This window comes from Oncorhynchus tshawytscha, linkage group LG33 (genome assembly GCF_018296145.1).
Source record: "Oncorhynchus tshawytscha isolate Ot180627B linkage group LG33, Otsh_v2.0, whole genome shotgun sequence".
NCBI classification, from domain to species: Eukaryota; Metazoa; Chordata; class Actinopteri; order Salmoniformes; family Salmonidae; genus Oncorhynchus; species Oncorhynchus tshawytscha.
Window position 1 is genome coordinate 5,129,277 of NC_056461.1, and position 23,340 is coordinate 5,152,616.

The 23,340-nt window shown below is 41.4% G+C and overlaps 1 protein-coding gene across 3 annotated transcripts in view; it reads left to right on the forward strand.

Annotated features, from left to right (window-relative positions):
- The first annotated feature begins 5,456 nt into the window (after positions 1-5,456).
- Positions 5,457-23,340, forward strand: part of LOC112231485 (netrin receptor UNC5D) — a 305,190-nt gene continuing 287,306 nt past the window's right edge. For all 3 annotated transcript variants that reach the window (XM_042311423.1, XM_042311424.1, XM_042311425.1), the window contains exon 1: positions 5,457-5,841. In XM_042311423.1, coding sequence (XP_042167357.1) covers positions 5,754-5,841 — 88 coding nt within the window. In that variant the 5' untranslated portion in view covers positions 5,457-5,753. The remainder of the gene's footprint in view (positions 5,842-23,340) is intronic.

Genomic DNA, 23,340 nt, shown 5'->3' on the forward strand with positions numbered 1-23,340 from the left:
TGTTATAACTGAGTGTTGACGGGAATAACCGCACACCTCCCGTGATGTGAGAAGCCACATTATACAACTGTATTAGTATATTGGTGAAACTAGTGGTTTGTTTACATCTTTATATATAGATCCTGTTGTTTTGTTGCCTATGGTGACTATGTCAACATTACTTCTTTTGATAGGCCTATCTACCAGAGGGTTGTTTAAACCAACAAAGTTCTCAGGCTGACAGAAAGAGTCGCTCACGTCGACTCAAAGGCCCCTTCTAGGGGTATACAGTCTTTCCACATCCATTTGGAAGAAACTGGTGTTTTTCTCAACAGGGTGCACACATTAAGGTCCTGCCAAACAACGTTGACAAGGCTGTGGCACCAACTTCCTCGTTTCCTTATTTTTTAAATAATTTTTTCACCTGCTTTTGCTGTTAGAAATCACATAAAATGGAACATTAACAAATGTGTTATCTGATGTAATTATCCTGCTGAGTCTGAAGGGACTGCCAGGCTGAACCCACGGAAAGAGTTCGACACTGACCAGAGGGAGTGAGAGGGAGATGTGCAGGGGAGAGTGGTAGATGCAGAGGTGAGGTGGGAGCCTTTCAAAAACACATGTGAAATTTGTAGTTTCAGATGTGAAATCTTATTTTCAGTTGAACAACATGTTGAACAACATGTTTTCACCTATTGTGAATTGCAGTTTCACGTGTAAAAAGCGTTCACACGTGAAAATCGGATATGCAGTTTCACGTGAAAAACACTCACATGTGAAATCTAATTTTCACATGTGAAAGTGAGATTTTCACATTTTTAACATGTGAAATCGCAAATAATGTTATTCTCCTCAAATGTGAAAACATGTTGCAGTAGCAATGTTTCCACCAGTGGAATTAGGGTGACCACATCTAAAAAGCCCAAATTTGTCAGTGCTTGCATCCATAGGGCAGTCTATGGATTTGAGGGTGGTTACATTTCTCCCATCGCTTAGCTTTTTACCAAAACTGGCAGGGAGAATGTTTGTGGATGTTTCAATTAAAGATTGCTGCTTTAAACATATTTAATAGAGTAATTGTGTTGTTATACGATGCAATCCTTTAGTGAGTCAGTTCATTTTGTGCCATTTGATATCAAGCCAAAAATCGAACAAAATTCTTAGTATTGCAAAAAAGTAACATTTGGGGGTGTAATTTTACCCCTATTTCGTGACATCCAATTGGTAGTTAATCTTCTTCCATCTCCCCTTCAGACTTGGGTGAGACGAAGGTCGAGAGCCATGAATCCTCCGAAACTGTCACGCCCTGACCATAGAGAGCTTTTATTCTCTATGTTGGTTAGGTCGGGGTGTGACTAGGGTGGGTCATCAAGGTCATTATATTTCTATGTTGGCCTGGTATGGCTCCCAATCAGAGGCAGCTGTTTATTGTTGTCTCTGATTGGGGATCATATTTAGGCAGCCATTTCCCCTTTGTGTTTTGTGGATCTTGTTTATGTTTAGTTGCTGCTTAGCACTGCATTGTTGTCACGGTTCGTTTATTCTTTATTTTGTTTTGTATTTGCTTGAAGTTTCACTTTCATTAAAATATGTGGAACTAAACATATTGGTCCGACCATTATTATTACGAACATCGTGACAGAAACACCACCCTGCCAAGCCGCTCTGCTTCTTGACACACTGCTCGCTTAACCCGGAAGCCAGCCACACCAATGTGTCGGAAAAAACACTGTCCAGCTGGTGACCGTTGCCAGCTCACATGTGAAAAGGTTCAACTCTAAATTGAATACATGTGAAAATATGGTTTCACGTTTAAAATTTAAGTTCAATATGTGAAAATGGCTATTGCAAATTTGACATGTTTTTTGTAATGAAGATGCCTGCAATATCTCGTTCTGACAGCAGCTTGCCATCTCTGGCCCTATCCTCAGCGTCAGGCTAGAAGCGATGTTTACAGCACCAGTTACGCCTCACTTGAGCAACGTTGTCAAGCACTTAACCCCACCTAACAGGCTGACCTCCGATGAGGACCCTGGGAAATAAACTATTGAATCTTCACTGAATAGGGTAATTGTGCCTGAGAAGTCAACTCACATGGATTTACATGTAATACAGATACGATAGGTTCTCTATGGCATTTAGGTTCTCTGTGGCGTTGTTGTTTTTGTTGCTGCTATAGGAAATTGTATACATCTCTGGGCTAATGTTGAACATTTCACATTATCATAGCTATTCAATGTCAATCCACTCTGTGGAGCATTAGTCCATGAAGCGGATGGGAGATGTTTGAGATGTGAGAGAGGCTGACAGCGTATTGTATTCTGCACAATGATATGTACTACTGTATATACCAATTACCACTGTATATACTAATGCTCAATCAAAGTGGTATGTTAACACATAATCATGTAATCGATGGTGTGCCTAGTAGGTGTGCCCAAGGGCTAGCGGATACATACACACACACACATGTATATAGATAGACATGCGCTAGTGATGCTCGGATAAGCTGTTTGTTCACTCACACACGCCCACAAGTGTTAATAACCCATCCGCAACCACCCGAATATGTGTGATGAAGTGAAAATCTGAGGCCTGTACCTGACCATAACCAGCAAATATAGAAAATGCGCAGTAGGCTACAGTCAGAGACAGCAGAATGATTTTTTTTTGCCTCATTTAGATATGTTTCTGTTTATAATTTCAGATATTTTGTAAGGCTATTTGTTAGTCAACTGGTCTATAATTAGATACATGCAGCTTCTCTTCTGTCGTTATGTGTTCCCCTAGAAGACTAAAGAAACCTATGCTCACCAGAATACAATAATACATCGATAGAATGAATGCTTTAATCGAGTTGACATCAGTAAAGTTTTCTTCTACATTTCCACATTTCTGCAATAACAAAAAAAAGGTGAAATTTTCTGCACAAAATTGCCGACTGACATTAGTTTGACCAGTTGTAAGGAAATACAAAACGGTGAAATTGACCCAAAATGTTTCCGATAAGATTTCAGTTCAGCTTGGATGCATATTTTATGTGGTTGAAATACTATCTGCTTTTATGATGCTGGTAAAGATAGCACCTATACAGACCGTCCCTAACTGCCAGTAGCAGTGCATGGATAAAATCACTGAGGAAGCCAAGCCAGAAAAAAAGCATATTACAACCTATGTGTTGTGATAATTGTGTTGTTTGCTCTATAACCTGTTAGTTCATATAACTTGCCACTGTGCTATAAAGGCCTAAGGCAGAGACAATAAGAGACAGAGTGGCAGAATACATTTGACCACGCCTTTGTTTCATCACAATACCAGAGAGTAACCTCTGTCCGGTGAAGTCCACAAAGCATATTGCTTGTAACAAGCAGTTACATGTCCTACAGCACGGTCAAGCAAGTTAATGTTTCTGACATTTTTGGACAACTGAACAACTATTGATTTAGAACCACAGAGAGTTTCCACAAGTCGCAAAGAAAACGGGAGCTGCCTTCACTATTTCAACTTCAACATTTCAACATCATTAAATCAACTATGCTTAGTCTAATACAGTGACAATCAATGTGTGCTAAATATAATGTGTGTGTGTGTGTGTGTGTTCGTGCATGCTTCTGCATTGCTTTCTGTTTGGGGATTTAGGCTGGGTTTCTGTACAGCACTTTGTGACATCGGCTGATGTAAAAAGGGGATTATAAATAAATGTGATTGATTGATTTTTTTTAAACATGTTGAAATGCCAATATCTTCCTCCTCCTCTCTTTCATCTTGACAAAACGGTATATGACTCTGTCATACAGTACACGCTTTTAGATTTTTGTTGTCCTAGGCTACCCGGCTAAATTTCTTGCTCACTAGCCTAACTTCCTTTCATGGGCAACGATGAGCCAGCTAGTTAACATTAGCCCACTACATCTAGCTACATATTGAACTTCCATTCTCTCAGGCCAGGAGAACAATGTATGAGTTTATGGTTAGATCAGAATCTATGTTATAATCATTGGCCAGTACAGAGAAGTAAAACCCCAAATCTGAATCTCTATCTCCATCCATGGCTAATTTAGGAAAGGGACAATTTTTGCTACCAAGATAGCCACCGGAGAACAACACAAAGTTGTCAATGACATTTCACTTTTGATGTGATGTGATTGGTGTGAAGCCAAATCCAAACTGGCTTCCCTTTACTCTTTTTTTGGTGCACCAGGACCATTCATAGTTGAGCTCACTCAGTTTAGCTTAATGATGATTGGCTATTATTTTATACATTTTTTATCACGGGAGGACAAATGTTTGCTACACATACAGAGACAGAGGGGCACTGTTTCACTCGCTCAGATGCTGTCTCTGGTGAGAAATTCAGCCTCTTGTGAATTGAAGGAAAATTATGAATCAGAGAGACAGATGAAAGATAAATTATTGTATATGTTTTTTTCTTGGTCAATATTTTGTCGAAACCTGGCTTACCTTGGCATCCATGAATACACCCCACTGCTAATTGCAGATTCGCATTCTCTCAAGATGCTGAAAAAATGTATCATATTTCTCCACTCCTGTTTCCGAGTGTATCATTTGGTGTATCATTTTACGGCAAGAAATGCTTATTTCTGACAGTTGGCTACAGTTCCCTTGAAGTGCTATATTTGAAGGCCTTATTTCTGACAGTTGGCTACAGTTCCCTTGAGGTGCTATATTTGAAGGCCTTATTTCTGACAGTTGGCTACAGTTCCCTTGAGGTGCTATATTTGAAGGCCTTATTTCTGACAGTTGGCTACAGTTCCCTTGAGGTGCTATATTTGAAGGCCTTATTTCTGACAGTTGGCTACAGTTCCCTTGAGGTGCTATATTTGAAGGCCTATTTGAAGCCTCCATATTGTGACTGTCGAATGTGGAGCCTATAGCTCCTCAGAATCATCAGTCTGCCACCGCCTCTGCCTCGGCGGCATTATGCTTCACATTCGATTTGACCACTTCAACAAATCTTCACCAAACATTATTTTTCTGGCCCTTCTCCTTATTTTATTTCTTTATATATATATTTTATTTCACTTCCTTCTTTTCTTCCTTTGACAATAAACTAAATCATACATAGACTAAAATAACACAGCTTAACATTTACATACATACAGTACACCTCCACAAACACAAATGGACTCTTTAATTTCAACTCTCCATTTCGCAGCTTTCTCTTACTTAACTTTTTCTGCAAATTCCCAAAAGCAGTTGGTGATTGGTGTGGTGAGCATACCGTTAGGCCCTGAAGACCTAAAGTTTAGGCTTACACACTAAGGACAGATAGCCTAAAAATAATAATAATAAAGGAAACACCTCAATGTAGCCTATATATAGATATTCCACAATTATACATGTATGGATTTTATAATGCATTGTTTTATCTTTATTCAACCCACCTGCACACAATATTTAATGACCTTAGAAGCCCATCCCGCGCGAGTTATGAGTCAACCCGCGCTAGTGCATGTCTCTCTCTCTCTTTCATTCTCTGCCCCAAAGCTGAGAGCTATTGGCTTGCGCACCTTAATTATTTCACTCTCTCTCACACAGTTTGCCCGACCGCCGACACACAGACACCGCGCTCCATCTGTCTGTATTGTGAAGCAGAGATGCAGTCGCTGTTCGCCGTCCTCGGCGACAGACTGGCCCTGTGTAAACGTTATCAGTGCAGGGTAACCTGTTACTGGTGACAGTCTACGACGACAAATGCTCGAGACCCTCGCGCAGCATACCCGGGTCAGATTGGGAGGAAGACGACCGGCGCAATGATGGGACAGTTTTCGGGGGTATGCTACCGGAGTTTGGTCATCCTCTTGTTTCTCGGTTTGCAGTTCCCGGCCACCGCGGCACGAGGTAAGAACAGTTCAGAATGTGTTATTCTTGTTTTTGCCAGAACAGCTGTGTGTTGTGCGAGTGCAGGAATTTGCACTTGCACTATAGATTAGTCAGGGTGTGTTCTATGGTATCCAATCGCACAAACTAACTGTACTATGCTTAACTTTGTCAATATTATTTTTGGTATTGTAAACATATTTTAAATGCTTTCCCTTCTTACGTCAACACCTATCGTATGCAAAAGAGTTATAGGCTACAAATAATGTATCGTCATATCTGACCCTAGGCTAATTATCTTAGAAAAAGGGTTCCAAAATGGTGATTTTGCTGTCCCCATAGAACCATTTTTGTTTCCATGTAGAACCCTCTGTAGAAACGGTTCTACAGGGAACCCAAAACGGTTCTACCTGTAACCAAAAAGGGTTCTTCAATTTCTTCAAAAGGGTTCTTCAGTTCTAGATAGCATTTTTTTAAGAGTGTAGGGAGTAAGACAATAATGCAGTGTATTCTGTCGGCCCACACCGAAGAAGGCAGACGCGAAAATAAATAAAGATACTACTGACTGGTTCTTGGTCATGATCCAAATGTTTCTCAGCGATAGACGCCTTTTGGCTTTTGAATTAAAACACATTGATTGTGCACAGCGGGGGAACCGCTCGGCCAGTTCTTCCATGCGTTGACATGTGTTGCTGTGATGGTCTCTCCGGGAGAATGATGGGTTCACATCCCAAAACACTGCTCTTTGAAGTAATGCATAGTCGATAGTGACAGCTCAGACATATTGGCTTGAGTTAGACTTGTGCTGTTGGGGTGGCAGGAAGCCTAGTGGTTAGCGCGTTGGGTCAATAACCAAAAAGTTGCTGGATCGAATCCTCGAGCTGACAAGGGGGAAAAAACTGTCGTTATCCCTCTGAACAAGGCAGTTAACCCACTGTTCCCCGCTAGGCTGTTGTAAAATAAGAGTTTGTTCTTAACTGACTTGCCTAGTTAGATGAAGGTTATATTTGAAAACACAACACCTCTTTGGATAATTACATCATGTCCTTCATATTTTTATTATGAAAAGATTACATGAAATAGGCAACACATTGAAAACAATACTATTCAGGTAGTTAGGCTGTTAGGCATGATTCAACTCCTGCTATAGGTTTCACTATGGACCCCATCACATGCTCTCCTCCCTACCTTGACCTCTTGACACCCACTTAAGTTATAGCCTATCATCTCTTATGGTGAGTCATTTGCAAGTCAATTACCAAATTAGCCATAAGGATTTTATCATTGCATATCAAGTATGGAAAGACACTGAACCTGAGTAATATAAATATTAGATTAGGGCTCTATTCAGGTTCAGTGGTTTAGCTTTTTGAGGCTGATAGTTGAGATAGTGTGAGGTATTCTACTGTGTTTTGGGTTCATTAATAAGGAATTGGGCCCATCCTTTTAAGCTTGTAAATAACCCTTATTGTCGTTTTCACTCTTCCCTCCTCTGTCCTTTTCCTCCTCATTCTTACTCTCTTGGCACCAGAAGCTTCAGAAACCTAATGAATTTTGTTGTTCTACATCCCAATAGAGGACATTGATATCTCCAGACCATTGATAATCTGATCAGATCCTATGTATGCTCACCCAGCCTTGGGTGATAATATCCTAATGCCGGTTCCCGACCGTGTGATATTGTTCTGTTATGTGTACTTATTTCATGATCCACTATATCAGAGACACAGTTGAGACATAGCCTGCAGGTGTATAGTAAATGGAGTGATCTGAGTATTGGGGTTGAGGAGAGAAAAGAGAGACAGACACACAGCACCAGCGGCAGGTTTGACAGTTCCGTTTGATGTTTCAGTTGCGACTCTCGCCATCTGATATGGAGAGAGAAAGAGAGAGAGGGGGGAGAAAGTGAGCGGCAGTGAGAGAGAGAGATATGAATAAAGGGCTACAGAGAGGAGTCGTCTGTGGGAGAACCCATGTTTTATGTATCCCAAATATGTCAACCCGTCTCTCCAGCCACCTCTTTGATTTAACTGACATTTAACATGAGAGGAATTCATGAGCTCAATATGGAGAGGATGCATGTGATTATCCAGGATTTTTTTTCTTCTCCTTTTTTTGAGAATGACAAATCAAATTTTATTTGCCACTTGCACCGAATACTATTGGTGTAGAGAATAATAAGAGTACGAATAAAGAACAGAGTAGCAGCATATGATGAGGGTGAAAGTGTGTGTGTGTGTGTGTGTGTGTGTGTATGTAGTGTATGTGAATTAGAGGTCGACCGATTAATTGGAATGGCCGATTAATTATGGGGCGATTTCAAGTTTTCATAACAATCGGAAATCAATATTTTTGGACACCGATTTGGCCAATTTAAACTTTTTTATTTTTTTATATTTTTAAACACCTTTATCTAATCTTTTTTTAACTAGGCAAGTCAGTTAAGAACACATTCTTATTTTCAATGACGGCCTAGGAACAGTGGGTTAACTGCCTTGTTCAGGGGCAGAACAACAGATTTTTACCTTGTCAGCTCGGGGATTCAATCTTGCAACCTTACAGTTAACTAGTCCAACGCTCTAACCACCTGCCTCTCATTGCACTCCACGAGGAGCCTGCCTGTTACGCGAATGCAGTAAGCCAAGGTAAGTTGCTAGCTAGCATTAAACTTATCTTATAAAAAATAATCAATCAATCAATCATAATCACATGTTAAAAGGAACCACCAGCTTTCATATGTTCTCATGTTCTGAGCAAGGAACTGAAACGTTAGCTTTCTTACATGGCACATATTGCACTTTTACTTCTCCAACACTTTGTTTTTTCATTATTTAAACCAAATTATTTCCAGACACAAATGAGAGAACAGCTCACTGACCATTTTACTCGCCATAGCTAGGCTGTTTTTATATTATGCAGAGTGTAACGGATGTGAAACGGCTAGCTTAGTTAGCGGTGCGCACTAAATACGGTTTCAATCGGTGACGTCACTTTCTCTGAGACCTTGAAGTAGTAGTTCCCCTTGCTTTGCAAGGACCGTGGCATTTGTGGAGCGATGGGTAACGATGCTTCGTGGGTGACTGTTGTTGATGTGTGCAGAGGGTCCATGGTTTGCGCCCTGGTATGGGCGAGGGGACGGTCTAAAGTTATACTGTTACATTGGTTACATTACTGTTACAAGAGCATTGGTGACTGTAACTGTGCTGCCGGCAACAATTTACGCTTTTTTGCCAACGTTTACTGACACCGGCCATATGGGGGTTGAGCGTTCGTAAATCCGGCAGTTATTCTGCGCTCTAGCTCAGACAAGAGTGCTCTGAAATTGCAGTAGTTAGAGAGAGCGAATTTACCAGCCACTTCTATCAACAGTTGTCGCAGTGACATTCTATTGAAATGGTTACTTGTATAGTGGAGTCTTTTGTTAAGATATGTAGTTAGCTAGCTAGATAAACAATTAACCATAATCCTTCCTCATTACTACCCTGCATTAGGCTATAACTAGCAAAGCAAATGGCTCTGAGATACGAATAATAAGATCATACATGCAACGTTAGCTAGCGAGCCAGCCAGCTAACGTTAGCTAGCTAGCTAATATTACACTTTAACTTGAAATTAATAAAAATTAGTAACATGTAATATCTGAAAATGTAGCTAGCTAGAATGTTTTACCCATTGTCACGTGTGCTCCATCTACGGCCTCTAGGTCACCAGGCTGCTCATTATGGCGCACACCTGTCACCATCGTTATGCTCACCTGCGTGTCGTCAGATTCACCTGGGCTCCATCACTTCCCTGATTACCTTCCCTATATATGTCACTCCCGTTGGTTCCTTCCCTATGCGTCATTGTTTCTGTGTCATGTCTGTGCGTTGTTCATGTTTCTTGTTTTGTATTTAGTTGCATTTATTTATTAAAAGACTCACTCCCTGAACTTGCTTATTGACTCACAGCGCACTCATTACACCCATATACATCATGGAGGGACGCTTCTCCCTCTCACGGATGCCATGATTGCTCTGAGTTTAAAGATGTAATCTGGAGACAGGTGTTTTCTCCTCTCCTTAGCTGTCATACTCTAATTCCACTGATTTAAAAACTCGGTCCTCCAGAAAGTGGAGAGCAACACTTACGGTGGCTTGCGAAAGTATTCACCCCCTTGGCATTTTTCCTATTTTGTTGCCTTACAACCTGGAATTAATATAGATTTTTGGGGGGTTTGTATCATTTGATTTAAACAACACTTTGAAGATCCAAAATATATTTTTTTAATAGTGAAACAAAAAAGAAATAACTTGAGCGTGCATAATACTTTAAAAACTGCTCCAGCTCCTTCAAATCGGATGGGTTCCGCTGGTGTACAGCAATCTTTAAGACATAGCACAGATTCTCAATTGGATTGAGGTCTGGGCTTTGACTTGGCCATTCCAAGACATTTAAATGTTTCCCCTTAAACCACTTGAGTGTTGCTTTAGCAGTATGCTTAAGGTCATTGTCCTGCTGGAAGGTGAACCTCTGTCCCAGTCTCAAATCTCTGGAAGACTGAAACAGGTTTCCCTCAAGAATTTCCCTGTCCATCATTCCTTATTTTTCGACCAGTTTCTCAGTCCCTGCCAATGAAAAACATACCCACAGCATGATGCTGCCTCCACCGTGCTTCACTGTGGGGATGTTGTTCACGGGGTGATTGAGAGGTGTTGGGTTTGTGCCAGACATAGCGTTTTCCTTGATGGCCAAAAAGCTAAATTTTAGTCTCTTCTGACCAGAGTACCTTCTTCCATATGTTTGGGGAGTCTCCCACATGCCTTTTGGCGAACACCAAACTTGTTTGCTTATTTTTTTATTTAAGCAATGGCTTTTTTCTGGCCACTCTTCCGTAAAGCCCAGCTCTGTGGAGTGTACGGCTTAAAGTGGTCCTATGGACAGATACTCCAATCTCACCTGTGGAGCTTTGCAGCTCCTTCAGGGTTCTCTTTGGTCTCTTTGTTGCCTCTCTGATTAATGCCCTCCTTGCCTGGTCCGTGAGTTTTGGTGGTTAGACCTCTCTTGGCAGGTATGTTGTTGAGGTGCCATATTCTTTCAATTTTTTTATCATGGATTTAATGGTGCTCAGTGGGATGTTCAAAGTTTCTGATATTTTTTTATAACCCAACCCTGATCTGTACTTCTCCAAAACTTTGTCCCTGACCTGTTTGGAGAGCTCCTTGGTCTTCATGGTGCCACTTGCTTGGTGTTGCCCCTTGCTTAGTGGTGTTGCAGACTCTGGGGCCTTTCGGAACAGGTGTATATATACTGAGATCATGTGACAATTAGATTGCACGCAGGTGGATTTTATTTAACTAATTATGTGACCTCTTAAGGTAATTGGTTGCACCAGATCTTATTTAGTGGAGTGGCTTCATAGCAAAGGGGCTGAACACATATGCACTCACTACTTTTCCGTTTTACATTTTTTGAAACAAGTTATTTTTTTCATTTTGCTTTACCAATTTGGACTATTTTGTATGTTCATTTCATGAAATCCAAATAAAAATCCATTTAAATTACAGGTTGTAATGCAGCAAAATAGGAAAAATTCCAAGGGGGATTAATACTTTTGCAAGGGACTGTACACAATCCATGTCTCATTTGCCTCGAGGCTTAAAAGTCCTTCTTTAACCTGTCTCCTCCCCTTCGTTCTATACAGATTGAAGTGGATTTAACATCAATACGGGATTGTAGCTTTCACCTGGATTCACCTGGTTAGTATATGTCATGGAAAGAGCAGGTGTTCCTTAATGTTTTGTACACTCATTGTATGTTGCATGAATTCATAATTGGAATTCAATAAAATTGGAAAATTATTTAATTCCAACTCTCACAATTTCACACATTTTCAACATATACTGTATTTTGCCCATTCTACGCTTGACAAGCAGTTAACTTATTCCACCACTTGGCACTGCTGTTGTCCCCTCTTCACGACTGTGCAGGTGTGTGTGGACCATGTTACAACTTAGTAATGTAGACGCCAAGGAACTTGAAGCTCTCGACCTGCTCCACTACAGCCCTGTCGATGTGGATGGGGATGTGCTCTCCCCTCTTTCTCCTGTAGTCGTCGATCAGCTCCTTGGTATTACTGACGTTTAGGGAGAGGTTGTTGTCCTGGCACCACACTGCCAAGTCTCTGACCTCCTCCCTGTAGGCTGTTTCATCGCCGTTGGTGATTAGGCCTACCACCGTTTTGTCATCAGCAAACTTGTTGATGGTGTTGGAGTTGTGTGTGGCCACCTAGTTGTGGGTGAACATGAAGTACAGGAGGGGACTAAGCACACACCCCTGTGGGTACCCCGTGTTGAGGGTCAGTGTGGAGGAGGTGTTGTTGCCTACTCTCAGCACCGAGGGCCGGCCCGTCAGGAAGTCCAGGATTCAGTTGCAGAGGGAGGTGTTCAGTCCCAGAGTCCCAAGCTTGGTGATGAACTTGGAGAGGACTATGTTGATGAATTGAGTTGTAGTCTATGAACAGCATTCTCACAAAGTTATTTCCCCTCTTCTACAGGTGGGAGAGGGCAGTGTGGAGTCCAATAGAGATTGCGTAATCTATGGATCGGTAGGGAAGTATGCGAATTGGAGTGAGTCCAGGGTTGGGATGATAGTGTCAGTGTGTGTCATTACCAGCCTTTCAAAGCACTTCATCATTACAGATGTGAGTGCTACAAGGCGATAGTCATTTAGGTATGTTAGCTTGGTTCTTGGGAACAGGGACAATGGTGGTCATCTTGAAACATGTTGGGATTACCGAATGGGACAAGGAGAGATTGGATATGTCAGCCAAAACAATTGTCTGCTGATCTGCGCATACTCTGAGAACGTGCTCAGGTTTTCCCCTTGGCCTCGCATCTGCTTCATCGGACCACTTCCGTATTGAGCGTGTCACTGGTATTCCTGGTTGAACTTTTGTATGTAAACAGAAAGCAGGAAGATAGCTTAATGGTCTGATTTTCCGAAGGGAGTTCTGTATTCAGAATGTGGAGTATATACACTATATATATATACAAAAGTATGTGGACATCCCTTCAAATGAGTGAATTCCGCTATTTCAGCCACAACCGTTGCTGACGGGTGTATTATATCAAGCATACAGCCATGCAATCTCCATAGATACACATTGGCAGTAGAATAGCCTTACTGAAGAGCTCAGTGACACGTGGCACCGTCACAGGATGCCTCTTTTCCAACAAGTCAGTTAGTCAAATGCATAGGGCCAAATGTAAAGTTTGGTGGAGGAGGAATAATGGTCTGGGGCTGTTTTTCATGGTTCGGGCTAGGCCCCTTAGTTGCAGTGAAGGGAAACGTTAACGCTACAGTAGTCAATGACATTCTAGACAATTCTATGCTTACAACTTTGTGGGAAACAGTTTTGGGAAGGCCCTTTCCTGTTTCAACATGACAAAGCGCGGTGCATACAGAAACGTTTTTTTTTGTTGAGATTGTTGTGGAAGAACTTGACTGGCCTGCACAGAGCCCTGACCTCAACCTCATTTGGGATGAATTGGCACGCCGACTGCAAGCCAGGCCTAGTTGCCCAACATCCGTGCCCGACCTCACTAATACTCTTGTGACTGAATGGAAGCAAGTCCTCGCAGCAATGTTCCACAATCTAGTGGAAAGCCTTCCTAGAAGATTGGAGGCTATTATAGCAGCAAAGGGGGGACCAACTACATATTAATGTCCATGATTTTGGAATGAGATTTTCGACGAGTAGGTGTCCACATAGTTCTGGCCATGTACTGTATGTGGAGCAATCATGACACAATTTTCTGTATTGCATGCTTTCAGGGGCACTATTTTGGGGGGAATTGTGTCTCTCCAGTCCCCATATGCCTCTCTCTGCCACATTTCTTGAATATGGCCAAGCTTGGCAATAGCGACAGAGCAATAGCGTTGTGACAATGCAGCTCTGATTTAATTACTTTCCATGAGTATGAACATTTTACATGGAAAGTCAGCCAAACCCCTCAAATTAAACTAATCTAATCAAAGATATGACTCACTCGGGGTGAATTGGATTGAAACACGATGGAGAAAGGTTCCCATTCATTATGGTAGGAATAATATGTACAGATGCAATATGTAGATACTGTATCAACCTGTTGTTTTCCAATTTAGATCCACACATTTTTAAACCCCCAATTTCATTACATGAGAAGAGTCCTTTTCTTTACCAGCGGGACACCAACCACAGTACAGTACACAAAATAATACAAGGCCTACTCAGTACCATCATGATAAGATGATGGACTCCATTCAAGTCCAGCTTTAGAGATTTTACTCAGTTACCGCAAAAACATCATAATGAGCCATACAATCTCCTTTTGAAATATATGTCAGGCATTATTAGTATTGATTAATTTCAAGATGAGGTTGTAGTTTACCCTGATATTAGGCTAATTATATACTCTATAGGCAGTTTTTAAAGCAGTGTGTGAGTGAAGGGTGTTTCCATGAAATAAACAGTAATTACATATATTAACACAAACCTGAAATTAGTCTTCCCATATTCTGATGTTGACACAAAACATCCTAGAACCAAATTGCACAAGAACGTGTGTGTGTATGTGTGAGTGCGTCTGCGTGTGTGTGTGTGTGTGTGTGTGTGTGAGCGCGTCTGCGTGTGTGTGTGGTCTTCCCTGGTTCCATTGGCATTGGATTGAATGTACTGTAGCAGAATATTCTGTGAGGATATTGAGTTGGAATGACACAGAATAATACAGAATCTTGTTTGTCATTGGATTTGTTTCTCCGTGGGGTTTCTTTGAAGGCTTATGGGAGCTGTTGTCATTACAAATCTCTGCTGTGACCCACCTCCTCACTGTTTTGGTGTGTGTGTGTGTGTGTTTTGTGTGTGTTGTGTGTGTGTGTGTGTGTGTGTTTTGTGTGTGTTGTGTGTGTGTGTGCACTCCATTAATGATCATTTCAATGTGACGTTTACCCCAATTATTTGACTGGTTGATTGTTTGGTCGTTAGGCTGTTGGTCGACCGACATTGTTTTAGTCGAGCAGTAACAAATATATATATATACTGTGGGCCTAGACTAAAATACCATTTATGCTTGATCTGAAAATGGGTTTGGAGGCTCCATCTGGAGGGTGCGACGCAATTGTCGAGTCTCCAGAGGCCAAATCGAGCGCCATACCGCATCGCCATGTGCCTACCAAATTTTGTAACAATGTGGAAGGCTCTATATAGCTAATTGACATGATTGGTTGATGGTAGGTGGGGGCAGTACATCCTTTATAAACACAAATTCACTTCCTTGACAACAGCTCTGCACTGCTCCGCAAAGCGTGATAAGTATGAATGCCCTGACTTCTGCTGAGGCCAGATCACGGTAAATATTGCATTGTTTGACCAATGCACTTTTCTCCACAATCTCCCGCCAATTTGTGCACATTCAAATTGCTTCATAACTTCATTGTGTGAATTGTTTGTGTTTGATTGTTAGTGTATATCAATTCCCCATTACATACATCACCAGTTTTACATGTACTGTTAATTCCTATAATTTCTAATACACAATGTTTGTTACTTTGGTTACGGTAATTTCTGTTAATACATTCAATATTATTACTCAATATTATTACTCAATATTATTACTCAATATTATTACTCAATATTATTACTCCAGTCTTCCCATTGGAGTGGACACATTATTTGCAGAGTGCCCAACCTATGCTACACTTGTGAGTAACACGTGTTTGTTTATGTCATTCCATTTACGAGTTTTGTCAATTTAGTCATTGTCTTTTGTTTGGAGCACTCCTGTCATTGTTGAGTAAGTACGTGCACGCATAGAAGTAGGCCTATAGGCTACCTGGCCTGCGCGCATATGTAGGCATACAAATCCACCCATTTGGGGATCTGATAGTATTTCTGATTGGCTTAACTCACCACCACTAATGACCTGTGGAGCATCTCAAAGTAATGTTTTCTTCACCTCAAACATCAAAGTCTTTTTTTTGTTGTTTTGTTTTTAGTTTCTTTCACCCCCCTTTTCCCCCCAATTTTGGGAAAGGCGAAGGTCAAGAGCCGTGCATCCCCCGAAACACGACCCTGCCAAGCTGCACTGCTTCTTGATACAGTGCTCGCTTTACCCGAAAACCAGCTGCACCAATGTGTCGGAGGAAACACTGTACACCTGGCTACCGTGTCAGCGTGCATACACCCGGCCCGCCACAGAATTCGCTAGAGCGAGATGGGACAAGGACATCCCAGCCAGCCAAACCCTCCCCTAACCAGGACGACGCAGGGCCAATTGTGTGCCACCTCATGGGCGATGCAGTGCCTTAGACCGCTGCGCCACTCGGGAGGCCCAGTATGTTTTTACATTCATTGAGAATTACAGTAGTTCCTCAATGTATTTGAAAAATCTTTCCAGTTCTTTCCCTTTCGATAACCACTCAGCGTGAAATGGAAAAATGTCATGCTCTGATCCAGTGGCAAAGTCATAAAATAGGCTTACATGATTACTTCTTATCAGTGCTTGACTTGGACTGAAATAAGTTCTGGTACTCACTTTGGGTGCTGATAATGTTTATATTTAGTTGCGGGAGCTCCACAATACTTTTTAGCTAATATTTTATAAGAGGAACAGGAGCTCAAGCAGTACAAAATTGGAGGTGCCGGTATTTGGCTCCGGTGAGCTCCTGCCCAAGTCAAGCATTGTTTCTTATCCCTTGCGCAAATAACCAACAGCTGTGTCTGGCCAGAGCTCACTGGCACTGGAAACTCTGAGGGGCCAGAATATTTAATACAATGTTGCAATGTTGCTAGTGCAAGCCTAGGGCCAGACCCAAGTTAATAGTTGATACAATGTTTCAAGTTCATTGATTTATGGGATATTTATTTTTATCAGGATATTTTCTACCTGCAGGCTGCAATGTTTTTATGTTGGCATTTTTTTACATTAGTAGTTGGCAATGGCAGTAGAAGATACTTTTTAGGTTTGTATCATTTTAATTTAGATTTGAAATTAAGTCTGATTTACCACATGATAATGCAAAATGTAATTTCACGTAATTTCAGTTGGGCCAGGTAAATATTTTTGTTTCTTCTGGTTATCTAGATATCTTGCGCCCTCTTGAGGCATTTGTCTTATTTCATCAAACCTTAATACCTTGATCACACCGACAGCGTCATTGCGCAAAATGGTACGCAGCATCATCTAGAACAAAAGTTCAACATTCACCTTCTGCTCCCATTTCTGTCAAGCCGTCTACGCATACAGTTTGACGTATGCATTTGATAAATCCAACGTATGTACCTCCCAGAATTCCCTACAATTGCCTCTGCAACGCAATGCTGCAAGGCAAATGCAGCGTTTCATTGGAAATGAACTTCTGGTGTACGAAAATGCAATGACGCTGTCAGTGTGATCAGGGCAGATGCTTAAAGCATCAGACAAGCTCAATGCATATAGTTGATTTTATTCAAACACATAGGGTGTGTGTAGTGGCATGTATCCTAGTGGTTAGAGCATTGGACCAGTAATTGAAAGGTTGCAAGATCAAAACCCTGAGCTGACAAGGTACACATTTGTTGTTCTACCCCTGAACAAGGCAGTTAACCCACTGTTCCTAGGCTCTCATTGAAAATAAGAAGTTGTTCTTATCTGTCTTGCCTAGTTAAATAAATATATGGAAAAATACACATTTAAACATTTCAAACAATGGATTGGTCAAAAGAACATACAACTTCAATGTCAAGCCCTTAAAATTCTCCTCTCCACATTCATACTCTTTTTACCGGTCTCTCTCTTTCTCTTTCTCTCTACTTCTACTCCTCTTTCTCACTCTCTCCTTACCTCTCTGCCCCCCTCCGCCAGTGGGAAACGCTTAACTGTCCAGAAAGCTTTCATTTCATAAATATATCCTCCCTTTCTCCTCCGTGTTTTTTTCTCTCCCTCCCTCGCAGCTTCTGTCAGTGTAATTTGGTTTCAGCAGATTGTTGCTGTGACAAATGCTTAGGCTCTGGAGCCATTCCTCAGCTCACCTGATGGAGGGAGGAAGACAGAGTGGGATAGAGGGACGGATGGAAAGATAAGAGGACTCGGCAGAGGGGAAGGCAGGAGGTTTGGAGAGTGGCATGCCGGGGTATCTGATGTTATCCCTCATTGCCACGGCAGCATTCATCAATAACAGCAACCATCTGTCATCATGCTCCCTGACAAATACATTTGGAGAGTAATCAAAAGCAAATAGAAATGTGATGACTTTGAGGGCTGAGAAGGGAAAGAGGTGTGTGTTTGGAAAGGTTTTGATCCCGGGAAGGAAGAAAGTAAAGATTGGTGCCTGGATGAATCAATGAGAATGCACTTTGACAACACTGATACCTTTCAAATCAAATGTAATTTTATTTGTCACATGCTTGTAAACAACAGATGTAGACTAATAGTGAAATGGTTACTTACGAGAAATAGTAACACATGGAATAACAATAACTTGGCTATATCCACGGGGTACCCGTACCGGGTCGATGTACAGGACAAAAAGGGTCAATGCAGATAGTCGGTGTTAACTATTTGGTTAACTATTTAACTACCTATCTAACAGTCTTATGGCTTGGTGGTAGAATCTGTTCAGGGTCCTGTTCCAGGCTTGGTGCATCGGTACCGCTTGCCGTGCTTGTAATGCTTAATGCTTGTCACACATCCATCTAATATGAAAGATAAACATATGTCAATTTATGCATCAATACTTTGCTATGCTTTTATAAAACAACAATATAAGCTTTGCCATAAACCGTATTATATGAAAGTAGTTTGATGCAATGTGTAGTAATAGGTCAGTGAATTACCTTGACAGTTCAAGTTAGCAAGCACAAGTTTTCAGAGGATGAACTGTATTTTGAAAACTAAAACATTTGATTTACTGATACAACTCAGTCTAGCAATTTATGGATTTAGCTAAATGATGGACCAGTTCATACATATTTCATAGTGCCTTTGCCCTGTCTGTCTGTCCATCTGTCTTGTCCTCCCAGCCTGATTGGAGCATTTGTGTCAGTGAGGTGCAGCATGAGGGATTTGACATCATCATTCTACAGTGGTCCCTGCAGTGTGCGCTCAAACCGGTGTGATTAGAACGCTTATGTAGAACGTCCAGTTATGATTGATGCAATAGTCAGCGTTGGAGCTGGCCACACTTTTTTCACAGAAACATTTTGCACAAACAGTCCTTACAATGTTATGTCCTGAAAATGACCAGTTTATTTTTGGATGCAATGTTCAGACGGAAAATGTAGGCTACATTAGTCCTAGCGCTAACTGAGGAAAGATTGACGTAACACAAGAGGTCATATTTAGCTAACTCTTGGCTGACAGAAACCATAATATGAATTAGCGAATAGCAATTACTATTTACAATTCATCCCATCACAGATAAGCTTACCACTGTTCAAAATAATAGAGTAAAACACTTTTTTAAAATGTCAAGTAATCTGACGATACGTAGTTTGTGCGTGCCTACATGTTTGTTTTTTTGCGTCAAAGAAAAGAGGAGGCAAGATGAGTTTGGTCTGTTTGCAGTATGCATGTTCAAGGGGGTGTGTCATCTACCATCATTCACTTCTGACAGTTTACTTGAAAGATCAGCCATCACTTCATCTCATTTTGTTATCACATCTTTGGTCTGAGAGACGTTTACATGACACCCAGAATGCATTGTAGGATGTCAACAAACATGGTGGCACACATAAGCTGGCAAATAGCTTAGGATTAGCTCATCATAATCAGTACAACCTTAAAAAAATATATTTTACACACATCATTTGTGTCCATTATAATTTATGCAAGAATTGGAATGCATGCTTTTTCACCAGTACTTGAAAACATTAATAGAACAGTAAATACATTATGATCCATACATACGGTGTACTACAGTAGAAATGACAACACAATATACAGAAAATAAGGCTGTCATGGGCGTCGTAAGAAGTAGACCAAAGGGCGAGTGGTGAGCGTACATTTACTTTTATTTAAGATAATGTCGCCAACAATACAAAACGACCGTGAAGCTTAACAGGGCATTAGTGCAACTATCAAAGATAACTACCCACATTGAGAGGAGGGAAAAAGGGCTACCTAAGTATGATTCCCAATCAGAGACAATGATAGACAGCTGTCCCTGATTGAGAAACACACCCGGCCAACACATAGAAACACAAAACATAGAAATAAAGGACATAGAATGCCCACCCAAATTACACCCTGACCAAAACAAAAAGAGACATAAAAAAGGCTCTCTAAGGTCAGGGCGTGACAAAGGCACTTAATTTGATTGGAACGCACATGCCCAAAGTTATTATTTGTAAGGAAATCAACAATGAAGGCAATGCGGGTGCCAGCTGGAAAATGTGCCAGGGGGAAAAGTTTGTGCAAGGCCTGTTCTGACTGGAGATGTGCAAATCTCTGCATACTTGATCTGGGGAAGTGCTTGGGCTTTTGTCAAAGACAGAAGTTTGTACGGCTCAGTAAAACCTCAAACATAAATTGTCCACGACATTGAAATGGGCTACTTCTATGTGAATTAGGTGGAACACACCTCAATTAAAACTGTTGTCAGAAAATGAAACTTGTTAGAAAATAATATGAAATTGACAAGTTGAAACATAACCTGTAGATTATTAACCTCTTCATCCTACTTGAGACGCAGACGTCCCAACTAGAGCTCTGGAAATGCAAATGCGCTACGCTAAGCGCTAATAGTATTAGTTAAAACGCAAACGTTCATTAAAATACACATGCTTGGTATTGAATTAAAGCTACACTCGTTGTGAATCCAGGCACCAAGTCAGATTTTTAAAATGCTTTTCGGCGAAAGCATGAGAAGCTATTATCTGATAGCATGTAACACCCCAAAAGACCCGTAGGGGATGTAAACAAAAGAATTAGCATAGTCGGCGCTACACAAACCGCACAATAAAATATAAAACATTCATTACCTTTGACCATCTTCTTTGTTGGCACTCCTTGATGTCCCATAATCAATACTGGGTCTTTTTTTTCGATTAAATCGGTCCATATATAGCCTAGATATCGATCTATGAAAACTGTGTGATAAACGGAAAAAAATAGCGTTTCATAACGTAACGTCATTTTTTAAAAGTTAAAAAGTCGACGATAAACTTTCACAAAACACTTCGAAATACCTTTCTAATGCAACTTTAGGTATTACTACACGTTAATAAGCTATAAAAATCATCAGGAGGCGATGTAAATTCGATAGCTGGTCGTCTGGAAAAAATGTCCGGAAAAACACCGAGCCAATGCATCAAGTTGGTGGTCGGAGGGAATCGGTTCCCTTTGGTCGGATCTACCAAGAATCAAATCAGAATCAAATGAGAAGACTCTATACATCCTGTGGAAGCTGTAGGTACTGCAACCTCGGCCTCATTTAATACGGTTCACCTTTAACAATGGGTTGAAGTGGCGCATGGATATTTTTTTCCATCTCCAGTGATCAGATTTTCCTGCGCTTTTCGATGAAACAGACGTTCTGTTATAGTCACAGCCGTGATTTAACCAGTTTTAGAAACGTTAGAGTGTTTTCTATACACACATACTAATCATATGCATATACTATATTCCTGGCATGAGTAGCAGGACGCCAAAATGTTGCGCGATTTTTAACAGAATGTTCGAAAAAGTAGGGGGTCGGCTTAAGAGGTTGTGTGCCTTGGTTTGAGGTCCTGTTGCGTAACAATCACATTTTGGAACCGTGAGTGCATTCTGACATCACATAAAAACTCATGCTGGTGCGACCGTTAGAGATATTTGGAACTCACCGGTGAAAAGGTTAAGAGTCCCCTCTCGACGAATGAACCTTGCCTCATTCCCTCTGTCGTCAGGCACCGTGGCTTGAAAAACCGGCAAAGCACTTCCTTACTTACAATAACATTTCCAAAGCCCTTTGAAGATCTCCCCTACGCTCTTTTTTTAATAGCCAAATCAGAAATGCTCAACTGCAGAATATGCTTTAATGCAATATTAGCATTCAACATCAGCCTTGAACTGAACTGTTCAGAAGGCTTATAGGTTATTCTGGGCAATCATAACTTTAGCTTCCTGTCGAAGGGTTCACGTAATAATCGCTCAATTAAATTCCTATTATTCATCAACACAAAAACATCTTTATTCTAACAACTTACTTAAAACATCGTCACACTTTCTTTAATTATTTAATTCACCATGTTACAACCTGTATTACTGTAGGTGATATGGCCCCTGCAGAGCCAGGCACTTTCTTCTTTGAGGTGTGTTTTTCTTCCCAGAGTGGGTTTTGCCTTTGTCAGAGTATTTCAGTGGTTGGGTGTATAACAGCAAGCCTCCTGCTGTTCTGCTGTGGTGAGAGACAGAGCACTACGGGACTGAGAGGCACACCTGCGTATGTAGCAGCTGGTGGAGACCGCCCCACGAATCATCGCAAACCTGTCCCCACACTTCCTACCCCACTCCCATTCTACCTCCCTCTAGGTAACGCTTTCTGACTCCCTCTCCCCATCTCCCTATCGCTGTATACTATTTCCTCCTTTCTCTCTCTCTCTCTCTCTCTGATGTGCTATGCTGCTGTGCCGGTGTCTACGACAGAAAGGCATTATGGGTATAATCGGCATACCAAAACTATTTTGTTATGGCACAATAGCACCGGAACTTGAAATGGAAAGGGGGTAGGGCAGGGACGGGGGTGCCATCCATGAGAAGACACAACTGCACTTGTCTGTCTACCCCTGGAGTTCACCCACCGCACATCAGCTTGTTGTTTTCTCCCCGGCGGTCAGTAAGTGGGTGGCCCAGGTCCCTCCGGTGCTTAGGGTTGGTGGGTGGTTGGACGAGTTGGTTTACTCTGCCGATGACTGTCAATGTAATACCATTTGCTCCCCCTCATTTACATTTAAATGAAAACAAATGACAATTCATTTAAAAGTTAAATATGAGCGAGCGCGGTAACACGAGCCCCCCCTCTCTTTGAATTCCTCCTCTCTTCCTTCCTGTCTATAGGCAGAGGGGATATTGAGTTGAACAGCGTAATCTAAATCTGTTTATCCACTGGGATACTGTTGTAGGTAATGTTTCCTTTCGATGCATTTGAGCAACAAGGCCGTGGCAAGGTTACGCGGCATTGAGTAAAGAGGGAACTTTGATGAGTGTCTCCTTCAACCCAAGGACTTCTGTCCACCATTAAGACTGATAACATCTGTTGTTTTCATCAATGCGGAGTTTGCGGACCGCATTCATCTAAGGCCACCTTTGTTTTGCAACACAGGCAGGTAGAATCGATAAAGAGCCGTGACTATCTCTGTTTAATTTAATCTCATGCGTTTTAAAGCACTCGCTGCTCTTCCTTCATAGTAGAGGACAAACCAGCCTCGGGCCACAGCGCCCTGCATGACTCTCATAATGTATGTACACATTATTATGGCTTAGAGAGAGATTAGTGAAGGAGAAAAGCAGAGAATGACCTCTGCATAAGTTAACATTTACACTC